General features: G+C 44.8%; 2 protein-coding genes across 5 annotated transcripts in view; both read right to left on the minus strand.

The window, feature by feature from the left end:
- Window positions 1-18,389, minus strand: part of HOXB3 (homeobox B3) — an 85,169-nt gene that overhangs the window by 33,105 nt on the left and 33,675 nt on the right. For 3 of the 4 annotated variants that reach the window (XM_081838079.1, XM_081838082.1, XM_081838081.1), the window contains exon 2: window positions 5,989-6,262. The gene's annotated coding sequence lies outside the window, so the exon portion shown is untranslated. Of the gene's footprint in view, window positions 1-5,988; window positions 6,263-17,128; window positions 17,346-18,389 lie in introns of those variants that run through there. The other variant, XM_081838080.1, reaches the window with a different exon arrangement.
- On the minus strand, window positions 9,631-12,488 carry HOXB4 (homeobox B4). Its single transcript, XM_081838244.1, has 2 exons — window positions 11,944-12,488; window positions 9,631-10,143 (listed from the first exon to the last, which is right to left on the minus strand). The coding sequence occupies exons 1-2, from the start codon at window positions 12,362-12,364 to the stop codon at window positions 9,800-9,802; spliced, it is 765 nt and encodes a 254-aa protein (XP_081694370.1). The 5' UTR covers window positions 12,365-12,488; the 3' UTR covers window positions 9,631-9,799.

Here is an 18,389-nt window from a genome sequence, read left to right on the forward strand (position 1 = left end):
GTTTTACACACACTCAATCTTGTGCATGCATGTGTACATATTCAGTATATACACACACAAACACACTTAAATGTGTGTGGGGAGCATAACATTATGAAACCACGTGTTACAAACAAATATATATATCCATATGTTTAAGCAGTAGGAGCGATGCATGTACAGATATTATATCGGAGTGGGCAACTTTCTTCCATTCAGATTATTTAGAGAGATTACAGTCATTCTGTAAAATATTGGGTATCCAGGTGGATCCTTCCTTGCTTCCTTGTTCATTTCCCACCCCCCACCCCCGTTCTTCTGGCCCACCCATTCCATCCCTTCTCTTTAGCCTTTTCAGTCTATTAAATTCTCTTCCTCCACCTTTCTTTATACATATATGGGACTATAGTAAACATGCTCAGTAGCTTTGGGGTTATTGGCTCTGTTTAGTGCAAAGGGCTCGAGGACCACCACCACAATGATAAGAATCATTCTAATAGAAACTGCGAGACGGATTTAGAGTTTAAGATGAGCTGCCGGGATGTTGGTGTTGGTGATGGAAGCGAAGAGCTATAGAGCCTCCTTTAATCTGAAGACGCTGGGTAAGGAACGCTCTGACTTGCACCAGACAATAAGAATGCAAAGCGTAGCAGCACACGCTTGTGCGAACGTATCCAAACCATCATATTTTTTTTAACATGTAGAAGTGGGAAGTAAAAGGTGTGTGCAGCTATGGCATTTGCAGAAAAGAGTGCTCACGCGCACTTAGTTTTTCAGGTAATAAAGAAACATAGGCATCCCTCCACTAAACAATGGAACAGATAAGGGCCTGTGAGGCAGCGTCTTAAACAGACGGTAACATCAAATCAAACAATGGCAGTGGTGGGATGGATGGAGGTGGTCGGGCTGGGCTAGGAGCTGAATGCTTGCCTTTCTCTCAGAGAAAGAGAAAGGGGGAGAGAGAGAGAGAGAGAGAGAGAGAGAGAGAGAGAGAGAGAGAGAGAGAGATGCACATATTGATGGCACTTCGACAACTGGGATCTCTTTCCTATTCTGAACGCTTTCGACAAGTATAAACCTCACATCAATTATGCGCAGGGGGAAAACATTTTAGGTAGGAATAAATGAGAGATCGACAACATGTATTTCCAGGTCTTTCTGACCATGGGGTTTGTAGAACAAAAGGATTGTAGTGGGTAGGTTTGTTCAGACCCTAGTAACAGATGTAGCGTTAACTGCATGAAACCGGTGATACGGATTCAAAGCTTTTATTTATTTATTTATTTTTTAAAAAGGAGGAAAAAAAGAAGCCAGGTGTATTTTGTGTGAGTGTGTGAAAAAATAATAATCAAATCCAAAAATGCAGAATTCAATCTCAATCGCAGTATTCTGGGGTGGAAGCGTAACGGCAGAAAACAAACGCGGTTCGATCCCAAACGCCTTTGCTTACAAGTAAAAGCTGCGATCTTCCAGGATAAATCAGTCGGGACCCTTTTGCCAAGTGAATCAATGGGTTTGTTCGATGGGAACATTGCAAGTCATTCTGACTTTCGTTCGATCATGCTTCCAAGAAAGGGCTCGTTGGTTTTGCTCTAACATAACTCCCCGGCAAATCCCGCTGATTTTTCAGTTACATCCCATTCTAAATACTGGGAGGAAATCACGCTGCCATCAGTGGGGCCTGCTATCGTAGAAGAAATGTCTTTGGGACCAATCTTAAAATGGTTCGAAAAAAGCGAGGCGATACAAGGGAAAGAAGAGGGTTTGACTGCAAGTGCTCACTGCCGTAAAGAGACCTTACTGAATAATAATAAAAAGTTGGGCTTTTTTGGCCCACTTAAACAACTGATTTTTTAAAAAATACAGAGGAGCGAAAAATGGAGAGAGAGCCAGAATAAGATTTCGATTTTTTTAAACCTCGCGGATTTCTCGGAGACATTAAAAGAGAGGCAAAGAGATATTTATAAAAATATATATTTCTTAAGAAGAAGAAAAGTGAGCAGAAAAGAAAACATGTCTATAATCCTTGGGTTGCAAAGGAAACAAAAATCCGTCTGCTTCCCCCCTTCCCTCCCTCCTTTTTTTGTTAAAAAAGAACAACTTTGATTTTAAAAGATGTTTCTGTCTTCTATAGTTCAAAGGAAAGGAAGCGCCTCTCCTCGCCCTGGTAGGTGCGAGAAACCGAGCGGGGTTTTTCTTTCTCTCTCTCAAGATAAAATGAACGTTTATATAGTGGGAAAGGCAGATTGATTTACGAATTTAAACACGCCGGTTTTATTGGGGATCATAAATCTGCCAGGGTGCTACCGATCAAACTGAGAAAGCTCCCAAACTCCGCTCCCCTGGCCAGCTAAGATCCACGCCTCTTTCTCTGTCATTGAAAGGGACGTTTCCAAAGGGAAAGGTAGAAGGGTTGTAACACAGATCCGGTTTGTGGGTGGGTGCTTGCGCCCGCGCCCCCGCGCGCCCGCGTGCGTTCAACTTGTGTGTAGACAAAGGAACGCACGGAGAGAAGAAAAGGGAGATAAAGAGATAAAGACAGGGTTTATATGTACATGCACTGATAATAGTGGAAATAATACGAAGAAATAATCATATGAAGAATAAAGAAGGGGGGAAGAGAGAGAGTTTCAGAACATGTGCAGACTGCCTTGGCCTCGCCACTAAATAAATAAATCACAATCTCAGCCTATCTGCGACTAGGGAAGGCCTCTTTTTAAAGAAGGATACAGGGCAGTCAGTAGGCACGGTTGCTTTCAGACCACACAACTGCAGGTGGCGTTTTCACACGTGCACTGCTGTGCCCGTTTGTTGTTAAATACAAATCTATGTTGCGCCAGTACAAAGAAGATGAGCCACGAGAAAGAAGCAGATACCTACATACAAACAAATGCCATGTTCTATATCTCACAGTAGACCTTCTGCGCCCCTAAGCTCTCCTTATGCAGTTGTCTAACACCAATAGTTCTTCCTTTTACCATCCACCAGAATAATATATTAAAAAATTATATAACTAGTCTGGGATGGGGAGCTCAGGAAATAGCTGCCCACCTTGCACTATTAGGATGGAGACTTCATGGCAATGTTTAGCACCTAAACCGCTTTGCATATGGAAACCTGGGACCTCTGGGGTGGGATCTTGCTACAAAAGCCACCACCCAGCACCCTTGGTGGCTGATATTTAAATAACAGTCCAACTGCACAACCAAAAGTAAACATTTTGCAAAGGGTGACAGAGATCTCCTTCTGGTGAGCCTGCACAGACGGGTCCACAAACCACTTAGGGTAGATTGAGGCCCAGTTTGTGCCACTGGCTTCACTTTAAACCGATCTAAATGCCAGTACTCAGGTTTTAAGCGAGCTGGAGATGAAGATGAAATGTCCACATTTGGGGGGAAATATTCAGTCTCTGGACCACTTTGTGGTTCGTGTCCTCACTCAGCCTTATAGAAGGCTGCAGGTGGGATGGTATAAATGGGTCTACTGAGATATTTACAACAGGAAAAGTCGCTCCTGAGCACAAAATTTCATTTCCATGTAAAGTCAGGGTCCTCTCCAAGTCACTGTAAATTAAACGTCATCATAACACTGCATTTTCCTTTTGAAGAAGTCTAGTGGGCCTGAATACTCCACAATGTATGGTGATCTAAGATCTCCAGAAAATCATTACAAGACATGCTTGCTATAAGACTTGAAATTTATCATGGGGAAGGGGGGGGGGTGGAGAGAGAAGCCTAATACCTAAAGGAAGACAAAAGAAGGTCAAGGCAGCCATTTTAACAGAATAACATTGCGAGTTTATGCATGTCTTCTCAGAAGCAAGCCCCATTGAACTAAATGGGATTTACTCCGAGGTAAGTGGCATGTAGAATTACAGCCTTAAGGTGCTTTCCTCCAGCCCAATAAATAAACTTGTTTATCAAGGAACCCATCAATGACACCTTTTGTAAAGGGCTCCTTGCTTTTTCTTAGAGCCTTTGAACCCATCTACCAGTGAGCGTTGCTAACTGCTGTTATGACATTAGCTTGCCTTGAATAAAAGGTAGAAAGAATGTGAGGAAGGGGGTGAAGATGAGAAACAAGATGAAAGGAGGGGTGTCGAATTCATGGCCTGGTCACCCCACCTTTCCATTGCATACATGCCACACATTTAAAGCACATTTAAATCACATGACTTCCCCCAAAGAATCATGGGAACTGTAGTTTTCCACTCACAAAGTTGCAGTTCCCAGAACCCTTAACAAACGCATAATTATTTGTGTGTGCATGCTTTTCACAAACTTAGCTCTATGGTGTGCATGCAGGTTCCCTTTTTCAAAGTCACCCTAGAGTCAGCCAGCAAATCTAGGCACCAGGGACCCAGAAATTAATCTGAACACCAGGTATATCAGCATACTGCTCATTGTTCTTCCAGGGAAGAAGAAGGTGTAAAAGCAGAAAAAGGTGGCTAGGCTCCTACTACCACAACAGCCACTGCTGATGAAGACTGTGACAAAAATAATAATAGCCACTGTACTTTGCGACACAGGGATTGCACCTATTTAAAACGAAAACCCAATAGACCAAAAGTATGGAGGACTGCACGATGACAATGCAATCCTATGCATGCCTACTCAGAAGCAAGTCAAAGGGGACCAACTCTCAGGTTAGGCGTGTATGGGATTGCAGCCTCAAAGCCAATCCATCAAACCGGTCAAAATTTAGGCCATCTCCCATTCATTTCAAGGAGGATTGCGCAGGAGAACTACCTGCTGGACTGTACGCCCTAAAGAAAGCTAGGGAATGAGCAACAACAAAAAGCCATAGCCTCCGACAAGATAACCGGACTGGAGGAGGAGAAAAAAGCCAGGCGCCCCCCCACACAAAAGGAAAACCGATAGAGTGACTAAGGAAGCCAGAGGTTGGTTGGTTCTCTGTGTTGCCCTCGTTTTCACGTTTGCCTCCGGAGTTTGCTTTAGCCCGCCCCTGTTTCCGTGAGAGCAATGCCACCGAGCACAATGTCCAGTCTTGAAAAGGTCAAGGGGTTTTGAGGGGTCATTCTGTAGCTGCAATACCAGGCTAATCGCTTAGAAAACGTGTCCCTTGGATGAACTCCATCCTCACTCCGCAGCTCGCCAGGGTCAGATCTTAACTCCATTTCTTCTAATATAAACCTTCTCCCCCCCCCACCTTGAAATGCAGATGGATAGATCATGGACGGACGCACAGACAACCTCTTCACTCACACCTCTGCTGGCGAACCTTCAAAAACCCGCGCATGAATACCAAAGGCAATATTTTAAAACCAGAAATTAAGTAGCCACGCCTCCTCTGTATTATTTGCAGTTATGGAATATGTAACATTGCATTATCCTTACAACATCCCCTGGCATAAAGAGTTCTAGGACAACAGCGTAAGGGTTCCCAGCTACTCCAAAACCATGGAGAAATAAAGGCAGGGCGCCCTTTTAGAACAGGCACCTATTTTATTCTAGTACCCAGTCTCCTGCCCCACCTCACCACAATGTCATTAGAAAATAAACAAGCATTCTTCACAAAAGCCCAGCTGTTAAAAACACATTTAAAAAGCAAACCATTCAAATTCCTTTAAAACATCTCTTATTAGCAGTCTTCTCTCTCTCTCTCTCTCTCTCTCTCTCTCTCTCTCTCTCTCTTTCTTTCTTTCTTTCTTTCTTTCTTTCCCCGCCTTTATAACTCGGGTTGTTGTTTTTTTAAAACAACAACGACAACCACCAGGAAGGGCTTCCTCTTAAGGCTGCAAACTCATCTAAGGCTGTAGCCCTATGGACACTTACTTGGGAGTAAGACCATTCAATTCAGTGGGATTTACTTCGAGTAAACGTGCTGCATAGAATCGGGCTTCCCAGGGCACGTTTTTAAGAGCAGAAGGCATTTGATGTTATCCCCGCCCCCTCCATCCTTAAAAGAGAAGCAATATATAATTTCAAAAGAACAAGCCGAGCCTTTAAAAAAAACACACACAATGTTTGGGGTTGTTGGTTTTTTTACCTTTTTAGCTTCCCACATCTTTTCTCCAGGCGGTTAAAGGTGGTGTTCAAGTCTGAAGTAGAGTCTTCCATTTTAAAAAAGTAAAAAGTAAAAAAAAAAAAAAAGTTCAACTTTGTGTGTGTGTTTGAATATGTATATATGTATATAGAGGTGTGTATATATCTATATCTATATATATTAATATATAGATATATATTTTCTCTTGAAGATATCTTGAAAGAGTCAAGGCTCCTGGGTATTCTTTTTTTCCCAACAGAAGGTCTGCGGAGGTTTGCTGTTGAATAACAATAGGAAAAGGATAAGTATTTGAATAAAAGAAATGATTAATGATTTTTTCGGTATAATTCTCGCATTTTTCTCAGCTTCTGTCTGCTTACAATGCTTGTGAACTTTTAGGGCCTATAGAAATCCCCACCCCAAATCCTATTCACCCTCTCCAGCTTTGATTTGGCTCTATAGAAGCTACATTCTTACCAGCATATGCTTTTAAAAGTTTTGTTTGGGGTATGTGAGAGAGGGAATGCCTTGAAGTAACCCTGAAAAGCGCAAGAGACATGCCCCCCCCCAGCACCACTGAAATCAATGGAAACGTAGCCATTGGGAAAGGGATACTGTCTCCAGTTACCTAAAAATCAAACTTATTTCCGCGTAAAAATAAATAAAAATCCTGGCATCGATTAGGGAAATACACGTGCAACAACACCCTTCTTTTTTTACTCGCAAGTGTCCCTCAAGTCCTCATTGCCAGGGGGTAGCTTTCGTGCATCATAAGAAACAACAGCAAAATGCCTAAGGGCTTAATTCACATGGTGTCCTCAACTATCGACCCACTAAGGTCTGCTGTAAGATGAATATGGACCAGAAACCATCCGAAGCTACTAAAAAAATTATTGGCACCAAGTTCTTAGGTGCTGTGTTGAAAGGCCGCTGTTGTCCCAGGACATCCTGCAAGCATCGCAGTACTGTACTCGAAAGCTAACCCCGTTCATTTCAATTTATAGTACTTTCAAGTAAAGAAGCTCAGATCACACCAGTGTTGGCTACCTTGGATTCATTCTGCAGCAGCGCTATCGTAAAAAAAAAACCTGGATTAGGTGAGGAGTGGATTGTGGCCAGTGGTTGCTTGTCCACAACAAGCCATTTGCCCTACAATCACTCTCATGGCTTTAAAGAATTGTTCCACAATAAAAGGGGTTGTGAATAGGCGTCGGTGTGAGAATCAATAAGGTTGTTTTTGTCTGTTTATTTTTTGCACTGACTCCCATAGAAAGAGTCTGCCATCTTATGTGGAAGAGGAGGTTATGCACACGCATTAAAATTAAGTTCACAGTGAGCATGGCGGATTGGGCCATCGGTATCAACCCCATCGAGATATATGTTCTGATAGTACAATAAAGCAGTAACGTAACACACGATTTGAGTAATGGATAGCAAGTGGCCTAAGGGAAGGTTCCTGGAGTATTTTAACCTTCATGTGGAAATTACTTCCTGCGCACTGCTCAAAGCAAGACCCAGCAGGAGCTTCTCCTGCACACGCTCCACTGAAATGAATACGACCTCCATTGCAATGGAGCGTTTGCAGGAGAACATCCCGCTGGATTCTGCCCCAAGGTACAAACCGTGTTAAGACCGTATTAGGGACAGGAGTAGGGATTTTAAAAGAGAAAATTACTGTTTTCTTTGCATGGTCTCTAATCCGTCTCCAAACACACACACACACACACACACACGCAAAATTTGTAACTTAGAACTGGAATGCTATTTCGTCCTAAACAGTATTTTCGATACTTTGTATGAGAAAGAAAATGAAAATTAATACAAGAGCTATGGAGCACAAAAGAAGTCATTTGTCTTCTTGATTATCTATTTGCTTGTCAGAGTTTGAGCTATTGCAGCGGCTGGCTCCTTTGTAATATAAAAATACACAGAAAACCTGCAAACACCGAGAAACATCTGTGCAAAAATTATGGTCATTAAATGTATTAAATACCTTGAAGAAGGTAGCTTTTCTCGGGACGGGGGGAGAAAATAAAAAGACAGAGAAGAAACATCTCTTGGAAAACACACTGCTGCTTTATAGTCTCAATATCCAGGTAGAAATTTAACGATCAGACTACTATTTTAGTTTGAACCAGTTTGGAAAGCAAAATGTAACCACATTAATGCATGCTTTGAGGAAATAAATCACCTCATATAAGGCTTAGCTGTAGTTAAGGAGGATAAACCCTATGGTCAAACATCTTTTGTTTCCATTAGAGGAGTGCAGGCTTGGAAACTGACAACAATAAAAACCTGGTCGAATCGAAAAGGGGTCTGCAAAAGTATCAGAACAAAGGAATAATGTCGCGACTATTTCAGATACCCTGAAAGACACGGACAACCGTATTCACCATAAATGCTTTATTTCGGGGTTGTTGTTGTTTTTCCACCGTGGCTGCTGCTATATACATGTTCTTATGGGTATCACACAAAACAACAAGAGGTAATTATACAGAACGAAAGGAGGGGAGTGTTATATTCCTCCCCCTCCCTCAAGTTCTCTGGAATCACACCATTTCGGAATGTCATATACAGTATAGGAGAGAGAAGGGTGAGAGAAGAGAATGAGGGGGGACAAGAGAGAGAGAGAGATGGAAAGGGGGGAGAGAGAGAGAAAGCGAGAGCAGAGAATACCCATATTCCTTTCCTCACGCCTTACTTCTCTAGGGAATTTCCTGAAAATTCATCTTTATCTTCACATTCATTTCAAAAACTGAAGCGAAGGCAGCGAAGGCGCATCCTTATTTACAAAGCAGCCCCCCACCCCACCCCACCCCACCCGTTCCATTTTCATGGCTGCTGGAACCCAGATGGCCTTATGCTATAATCAACTTTATAGACTGAAATGCACTGCCCTTCTCCGCTTTCCAGGTCTTCCAGGTTAGATAATTAACCTGAAGTACTTCCCTGCCGCCTTTAAATTACATTGCTTCTTCCTCTTTTTTTATTTTGTGTCCTTCCCCGATTCTCACCCCCTCCCCGCCGCCGCTTGATGCCCTTCCTTACTTGGAATATTACAATATTTATCATCCAGTAAAGTCCTTAGAGGGCTGTGAGAATTCTTTCCCCCCCTTTCCAATACCTCTCCTATCTAGAGCTGTGTTAAGCAGATGCCAACAACACTTTTCTGTCGCCTTGTGGGTAAATGGCTGGGTTTAAACTGGGGTTTCTGGCTAGTGGGGTGGATAGGGTGGAAGAAGCGGGTGTTCGAAAGGAGAGAGAGAGAGAGAGAGAGAGAGAGAGAGAGAGAGAGAGAGAGAGAGAGTCCAGTTCTCCTTAGGTGAAACCGGGCCTCATTTATTAAAGACGACTCTAGCTGTCGCGCTAATGGTTGGCATAAGGTCCTTCGTTTGTACGCGAGAGTAAACATGACAAATGGGCCCGAGTTTGGCTTGATTAAGGATGAAAAAGGGATCCATCTTAGCCAAATCTGAAAACCCCATCTCCTATAGAACAGAGGAGCTACACCCCCAAACACGGCAACCCTGCTTTCCGGCCAAAGAACTAACCCCCCCTCCCCCGCAACCCCCCCGCAACCCTCTCATCCTTCTTTGTTTCTTCTCCCCTCGTATAAATAGTGGTCCCAGTTCACCCACCCACTAGTCCCCTCCCCCCATACGCCCCCATGTTTCTCCCTCAGGAACAGGAAAACTACTAGGCCTCCCTCCCTTTCACACATCAGTTCTTAAGCACACAGATCTGCGCACACACACACACACGTACGCACGCACGCACACACACACACTCGCGGGCCGCCACGCTCAAAGGCCAGTTATAGGGTGGTGGTGGTGGTCGGGGTGGCGCTGGGGTTTGGGGTTGGTCCATTGGTTCGGTCCTGGGCACCTCCTCCCGCGCCTTGCGCCGAGAGGCTGGCTGCAGAATTGGAACGGATCTTAGTATTGGGCAACTTGTGGTCTTTTTTCCATTTCATCCTCCTGTTTTGAAACCATATCTTGATCTGGCGCTCGGACAGGCAAAGCGAGTGGGCGATTTCCACCCTCCGCCTCCGGGTGAGGTAGCGGTTGTAGTGGAATTCCTTCTCCAGCTCCAAGACTTGCTGCCTGGTATATGCTGTTCTGGAACGCTTCGGCTCCCCTCCCGCGTAGTTGGGGTTGACTGAATGTAGAAACACAAAAGGAGGAGTGGGGCAGGGGAGAGAGAAAGAGAGCAGGAACAGGGAGGGGAGCAGGGTTGGGGGGGGGAGAGGAGATGGTGGGGAGCGTTACTCTTCTTCTGCCCCTTTAAAACGAAACAGAAACCACGACCTTCTCTTGGAAAAAAAAGGCTCCTGGAAGACGCCGCAACCCTTTACAAAACAAGTCCCCCAAACCACACCCCTCCCCCAGCGACGCTCTAAGAGCCTGGATCTTTACCTCCTACTCGGAAAGGAGACCCGTGGGAAAGAAGTCCCACGGAGCTTAACCGTGTTTGCTCCCATCTAAACGATCATAGGAATGAGTCCCATCAAACTCAGTGGGACTGTAAGTCTCTAATATCTATCCACACAGGAGGGGAGCTCAGCGGGGCTTACCTCTGGGTAAAGAGGCATAGGATTGGACTGCCCGAATGCCAGCCATTCCTGTGGGTGTATCCAGAGTTTTCTTTTAGAACTTTGAGGGTTACACAAGGTTGATTCTGATCGCTTGAACGAGTGTCTCCCTGTCTGACCTTTCCTCTCACCCAGTGTCTCCCAATGCACCCCATTCACTGCCTAAATCTTCGCGTCTACCTTCCTGCTTCGCTGCATCTGTGTTAAGCTTTACACAGCTCTTTTAAAAAAACACAACAACCACTAATCTATTAAAAGCCAGGCTGTTCTCCTGGTCCAGAGGTCGCCTAAGTCATCCAAGCTTTCAAACAGCTGCGCTTAAACGGCAGTGTAGAGTAATCCCATTGGAATCATTGTAGTTACTCCAGAGGATAGATCACAGTGTTAGGTGAAAAAGGACGAGAGTGATAGCGAGACGAGGAGGGGGTTGCATTCAGCTATGAACCCTAACATCACGTAACAGCCCTGCACTCCGTTTTACAGCCTCTGAGTGTTACTAGCCTTTGGGTAACTAAATGTGAAGAGAGGGAAGGAAGGCCGAATGCATATATGCGTATCAGAACCCTAATAATGCATCAGTTGAGTGCTAAATAGACCTACAACTTGCTCTGCAGTTCAGTTCAGCCTTAATGCTTGGGTTGAATCGCTGTCGCTAAATAGGCATAAATTCAAATACACCGACTTAAGCGTCTTGAGGATCGAGCTAGCGAGCTGCCTAAGGCTCCTGCACGTGTACGAAGGAGTTGCCTGTGCATCTCAAAGTTCTATAAAGTTTGCCCCACATGTAAGACAAACAAACCCCTCGATCGTAAGACAAGTAACCTTCTTTTCCCCCTCTGGGATGTCATTCCTATTGAAACCCACGAGACATCCTTCTCTGAAACGTTGCTCTGAAGGGACCATCTTAAAACAAACACACACCCCCCAACCCTCAGCCTTGGAGAAAGGCAAAGTAGAAGTTTGCTGAAACTCTCTACTTCAATACAATTTAAGCCGACAATAAAAATAAAAGACCCCGTACCTCCTTCAAACTTTTCCTGGGGAACGTTCTCCAGTGGAAGGAAAGGAAGAAAAGAATAAAGGACGGGGTGGGGGGGAGGAAGGAAGGGAAAGAAGGAAAGAAAGAAACTGGAGGAGGATGTTAACAGGGACTTCAAAGGCAGTTGGCCAAGAAGAGCAATAAAAATTTATGGAGGATGTAATTATAGCGCTCTGCAAACAGGGAGACCATAAATCTCCAAGGGGAATGGTTCTTTTACAACGGGGGCAATAAGCTTTTCTCTCTCTCTCTCTCTCTCTTCTTCTTCCCAACAAGACTTTGAGGTGCAGGTTAGTATAAAGCGAACGGCACTTTAAGGTTCACTTACCCGTGCTAACATGAACCTTCTTCATCCAAGGATAAACTACCGGTTCTTTGCAAGAGGACGGGCTTTGGTTGAGAGAGTTTTGGCTACAGGAAGGCGGTGGGCTTGGCGTGATGGATTCGCAAGTGTGGTTTGATTCGGAGAGATGGTTTGGAAGTCCAGCTGGAGCATGGACACGCTGGCTCCTGGGAGACAGGACCGATGCCGGGTGCCCAGAGCCCTGACATGGAGGATAGGATGGTTGGTTACAGGCGGACCGCGCTGGGTACAACGCCTCGGGTTGAAAAGAGTTCTCCTCTCGCCTCTGGCCGCCGAAATATTCCGGAGAATGACTGGGAAGGTAATCGTGCTGGGAATATTCTTCGCATGGTGGGAATTTGGGGTCCACATAGTTGGAGTTGATCAAGAACGAACTCATGGCCATTAATTTTGGAATTGCAAAAGGGCGCGCGCGCGCCGGCACGCACACTGCCGCTCACTCTCACACACGCACACCCCAAAAAATATACTAAAATTTATTCCTATTTCTTTCGGGGCCCCCTCCCCTTCCCCCTTCTCCCTTCCTTCCCCTCCCCTTCTCACTCGTTTTCCTGTTTCGAAGAGCCCTCCTACTTTTGCCGTCAACTGAACAAAGTTAGATGTCCATGTGACCCCAGGAACCAATGGAGAGGTTTGCCTGGGATTCCCGGATAAGGAAATAATCAAGAAGGGGGGAAGGGGGGGGAGGACGCTTTTAGCCTTTCCGTTGCCAGCACATAGTCAACTTGGAAGCAGGTTGTTTTAAAGTAAATTGGACTTAACTTTACATATAAATGCACTCAGGAACCTAGGTGGGATTCCGCATTGCGGAACAGTTATCATTATTTACTTTTTAAATATCAGGATTTACATAATTTCATATCCCGAAGAAATCTATCATCCCATAGCCAAGAAGGCACCACAAAATCCAAGTGCCCCCACCCGGTGCATTGACTGAATTAAAATCACTGTCGATACTGGCGAGCGTGCATGTGAGAGTGTACACACACGGTTCCCCATGGCAGAGTTTGCCTCGAAGTAAAAAAAGCAAAATAACAACACATGTAGTCTGAACAAATAGGAGACTGGGAGGAAAGGAAATATTCTCCTCGGTTTATGATGCATTAATCTTCTAGCTCCTGCCTAAATTTTGGTGATAGAGCCCGGCCGGTGGCAAAGATAGATAGAGCTCGTTTGAGATCGATAGAAACGCCATTAACTAATTCGGGTTACCCATCCCTTTAAAAGACAGGTTCTGGTTTAGACTGGTTCTCCCCCCACCCCGGCCAGGAGGAGAAAATATATTTTAAAAAGCATGGAGACAGAGGAGCAGGAAGAGTTAGGGCTAGTCTACAATACGATGGATTAAAAAAAATCCAGCTGCATAAATAGCTTTTTGAAGTAGTATTGCAGTAAGGGAACATACCCTGCATTTTCCTATCTATCTCCTAAATGTCCGTTTTCATTAAGACGCAATGTATCCACCCCTTTTGGAAGCCCTCGGGGCAGGGACCTGTCTCTTCTGAGTGCTGAGTGGCGCCTGCGCACAGATGGCACCAAACAGGTAATCTTTAGAGACCTGTTTTCTCTCAGCCCTATTTACAGAAAGGCATGGTTCTAGAACAATTTCTGCAAGCATATTGAGCACAGAAGGGAAGAACTGTTCTGTTCTCTCCCTGCGAATTTCCTGTTCCGCAGAAGATACCCGATAATTTGAATCAACCTGTCTGGATGCTTAAAAGATGGGGGCGGGGCGGGGGACCCACTGTCATTAAAACAACACACCACCAACACGGAATAGTCCTTGAAGGAAAAGTCTTTTAACGATTTGCTTCGTCCTTTTTTCCTCCCTTTCTTTTCCTCCTTCTTCGTCTTGAGGGATGCGTTCCGTAGCGTTTGTGTCAACTACATATTCCCCTAGATGCGAATTTGTGACGCAGCTTCTTTTACACAAATTCGGATCTACAGGGTACATACAGAAGACAGAGAGAGATATTCTCCTTTGAGTTTGGCTAGAAGTCTTCCGCTTTGGCTTACAGCGAAGAGGAAAAGTGGGCGAAATAAAATAAAATTAAATTAAAAAAACCCCAAATAATCCGATTTTCTTGAGGAAGGTATGTCTGGAAATATTTGCTTGCAACACACGTCGCAAAATCGCGTGGTTGTTAGCCCAACTCTGTAGCGTAATCTACTGTTGCTTCTTCCTCCGCAGAAGGAATACTGTTGCAGAAAGGTAGTCCAGAAAAGTTGGGAGGGAAGGAAGGAAAGAAGGAAAGTCTGTTGGAGGATCTAAGCAGAAACAAAGTCACTCCCAATAAACTTCAGTGAGATTTATCGTTTAATTAGAACTAAAACGACCCTGTTTGCGCGATTTCGTTGTAATAAGGAATAACATTAGGCTTATTCCGATAATTTGGTTGTCTAACACACATTTACCCAGGGGTAAGTCCCACTGAACGCAATGGGGCTTAACTCTGAGTAGGCACGTATGTTATTTTACTGGAGGGAGGGAGATCTTAAAACAAATACAAATATAAACAGGAAAACAGGGTGTGGCTCGCCCACAACACACATAGGGCAATTCCATCCCTTTTCACCCTAGGGTAGAGGAATGGGGGAGGATCAAAGGAATTTCATTTCCGAAAAACGGGGGATATAAAGCAATAAAATATGCAGTTTGTGTAAGTAATGAACCTTTTGCGGCAGGAAGTCGGGAGCAGCGCGGTTTTATGTAGATAGCTGTTAAGGCTGCTGGTCTGGAAAAATGAGACGCGTTGGAATTCGTGTTGCGGTTTTTAAAAAATTAAAAGAAAGGAAGCGGTCCCAATATTATCTTAGTGTAGGAATAGGGAATCCTTCGGGTTACACATAATTCTTCGTCAGGTAGAACAGTTTGTTCATTATTTACTCAGCAGTTGGCACTGGACTACCTATGAGGTGTCTTCACGCTGGATGAAACTGTATCAGAGCAGAGCAATAGATTATGGTCCTATTAGTGAGGACAGTTCGTTTCTCCTACGTATTGAATATACTACCATAGGCAAGAGGTTCATGGTATTACTGTTTTAAACCTTTTAGCCGGGGAGCGAAGGAGGAAGAAACGCACGTGCTTCGAGACCAGCCTCCCACATGAGTCAAAAAATAGTTTGGAAAAAGTCAAAGCAGCCACTCAGACATTCTTGTTGTTGTCCTCCTTCCTCCCCCAAACAACCAAACCCGTGGCACGAAGGCTGCGTTAATTCATGTCTCTACACCCGCTTCCTACAACAACAGATGCTGGTTAGATAACAGACAAGGCGTTTGTGTTTTAATTCATAATGCCGTATTAAGCCTATACCCCCGAGAGTCCATGCCACTGGAATCCAAATCTCCAACTTCCAAGTAATGGACCGTGCGAGCACACCCTCCAGCACCGAAGGCATCAGTTTTCCAACACGGGCATCCCGAACCTGAACGTATTTGCATGGAAGTAAGAGCTGCTGATTTCAATAGGGCTTGCTTTCAAGTCAGTAACGAGGTTCCCGGGATTCAACCACCCCCACCTTCCATGCATTTCACCAGCTGCACCGTCTAATTCAACTAATATGTCGCAACTTATTTGTAAAGTGCGCCACCCGGGTCGGGCGAGGGGAACCCATAACTGCCCCGGTTGTTTCAGTGGGGCTAATATATTGTCGGGCGACAACACAGGAAATTCGGGATCGCAGCTTCAGATTTGTCTACTAAGAACAGAGGCAAATCCGACTTGAAAGCACACCATACTCGGAATAATTTGTTTCAGTGGGAATCATTACCAGATTTAGAACCAAGGGCACTTTTGCAGAGTTGCAGGCCAACTCCAGTGCGCGGAGAGAAAGGGAAAGAACTTTCCTTCCACGAAGCCTACCAGACACAAAGGTATACCAGTTATACACCTTTGAGACATCCGCTCTCCTCTTTCTCCTGACCTTGATCGCTTCCATTTTTCATTTCCCCCGCCCTCTCCTGTTTCATCTGTATTCCATCCAGTCTTGTCTCAAGACATGGGTTTTTCGGGAAAACGAATAGCTAGGCCTACTCTTTTATTTATTTATATATATATAATTTTTTTTATTTAAAGCGCCACCGCCACTTTTTTAGAATGCCTTGCGCAAATAGACAAAGGGGGGTTTTCATCCTAGTATCACCAGCACCCCTAGCGTCTAGCAGAAATGTTCGATCCTTTCCACCCACTCCAAAACTCCCCCCCCCCCCGCGCACCACGCACACACAGAGGCATGGACAACAGCCTGCTGTCCCCAAATCAAAAGATACACCTCCCCCCCCGACCCTCCCAACCATCCGTGTTTTGTTTTGGTCACTCTCGATTGCTCTAATAAAAACGTCTCAACTTTTCGGAAGTTTGCAAAGACAGATTTAGCTCAGGCGTTCTCTGCATTTCAAAGAGGCAAGTTAATAAAGCCCTAAAACGACAGAGTTTCCAAGCAGATGGGACCCACAATACATTGTTTGCATACTACAATTAAGTTCAAACAGATAGGAAAGGACGACTGGGCAATGGTTTGCCACAGAGAGTGCACACCTTTCGGACGCTACTCGGGCGTCCCAGTAATGTGTGTGTCCCGTCCCCCCCCCCATCCCCGCACAACATCAAACTCAAAGCACCTGCCAATATATGCCAATATTATTTTACTACTAAGAACTGTTATCTTCTGGCTACCTTGGGTATGATCACCGCGTGAATCCCGTTCCTCGCAATGGAGGGGGGGAGCTTGCGCAGGAGAACTTCCCTCTCCCCTCTATATTACTTTCAGGACCCCCATCTAGGTAACTGCTGAGCCTGCCTCAGTGTTCAAGGTTGCTTTTCTGCACGTCGAACTAGCAGATCAGCTCCAGTTTACTACGGATAGACTTACTTCCGAGGAAATGCGTTAGGGATCGAGCCTCTTTTTTTTTTTTTTTTTGCAATCACAGCACCCTTCTCTGTATTGAGAGCAAAAAAAAGCCTGGAGGTCTTCTCCTTCAACTCCTATACCCCCCTCCCCACACACTTTCCCCAAGGTACAAAATCCCCCTCCCCTTGTTCGCGCAGTTAAAAATAATCATCCCATGCAAGACAGGATACAAAACACAGCAGCCTTTCCCAAGCGGTCCAGCCACAACCACAATAAAAAGAACCCGAAACACCAACCGGAAAACTGGATCCTTCCGTCGTATCTCTCCTTCCTCCATGTCAAAGATTATTTTTTTTCCACGATAGGAAATCTCTTCCTTTTCATTTCCTCCCCCTCCCACTGCGATTGCCTTTTAAAGCCTAAGGAATAGCTGGCTACCAGCTTGCAGGGAGCCGTAGGCCTAACTGAGCGTTTTCGGTTCGGATACCCGCAAGTTTTCGTATTAATCTCCATACTTTGTCAGTCTTTGTTAAACAGCTAGGCGTGTCCCCAGCGCCTCCAACATTTTAATATTTGTTAGACGCGCTGACCTGAGTTTCACCCCACTCCGGGGCTCTCCCTCTTGCATTTTCTATAATACGCTTGCATAGTTCTCTCGGTCATATTGAATTTTACCCAGGTCATTACTTTGGAGGGGTGGGGGAAATGCCACGGCAAGGAATTTTAATGCAGGCTTTCCTCTCTGTAGCGCCTGCGACTTTTTTTCAGTCTCTTTGTAAGTTGCTCTTTGGCCAGTAGATGCTTATGCAAAAGAGAAATGTGCGAGGACATATGCGCGCGCGTGCAGATAGATAGACAGATGAATTTACGAATATGTGAACGTCACTCGAGCCTGTTTATGCGTGCATCTAGATATGCATTAAATAAACACATGCATAAATTATTATTCAGCTGATGTGCCCCCCCTTTTTTTGGCTTCGGGACCAAAACTTTTTTCATTCCAAATTAAAACTTAAACACACTTTCCTCACGCATTAATAGGATCTATTCCCTCCACCCGAAAAAAAAGGAAAAGAAACAACGACCACTGAATAAAACACAATCCAGAGAAATGATACGGGGATTCCAAGGGGGGAGGAGGAGGGAGGGAAAGAAGTACATGTTCCGAAATCTCTGTGCCTTTTCCCATCACGAGTAAAGCTGCGGTTGAAAGTCACCTACGCTTATGTCATATATTCGCCCTCCCGGTTAAAGTAATTCCGGAAGGAAATTTGTTGGAAAGAAACTCTCTACCTTTGAAGCCACCAGAGGTGTTACCCTAACTCATCAAAGGTCTAGCTTCAAGAATGTAATGGACTGTGAAGGCTTGAGCTTTCCAGGCCCGTAGCTGCCTATTGTTCGATGTATGTATTGTTCACCATCTATTCTACAGGTACACACACGCGCGCGCGCGCACGCACGGTGTGCTGTAGAGCAGGTTACCTGCTGCACTTGACAGAGGCATGCCATGAGAAGTCTATCGAAAAGTCAATTGGCATTAAATTATTTCTATTAATA

Source organism: Podarcis erhardii (assembly GCF_964252035.2).
Source record: "Podarcis erhardii genome assembly, chromosome: 13".
NCBI lineage: Eukaryota > Metazoa > Chordata > Lepidosauria > Squamata > Lacertidae > Podarcis > Podarcis erhardii.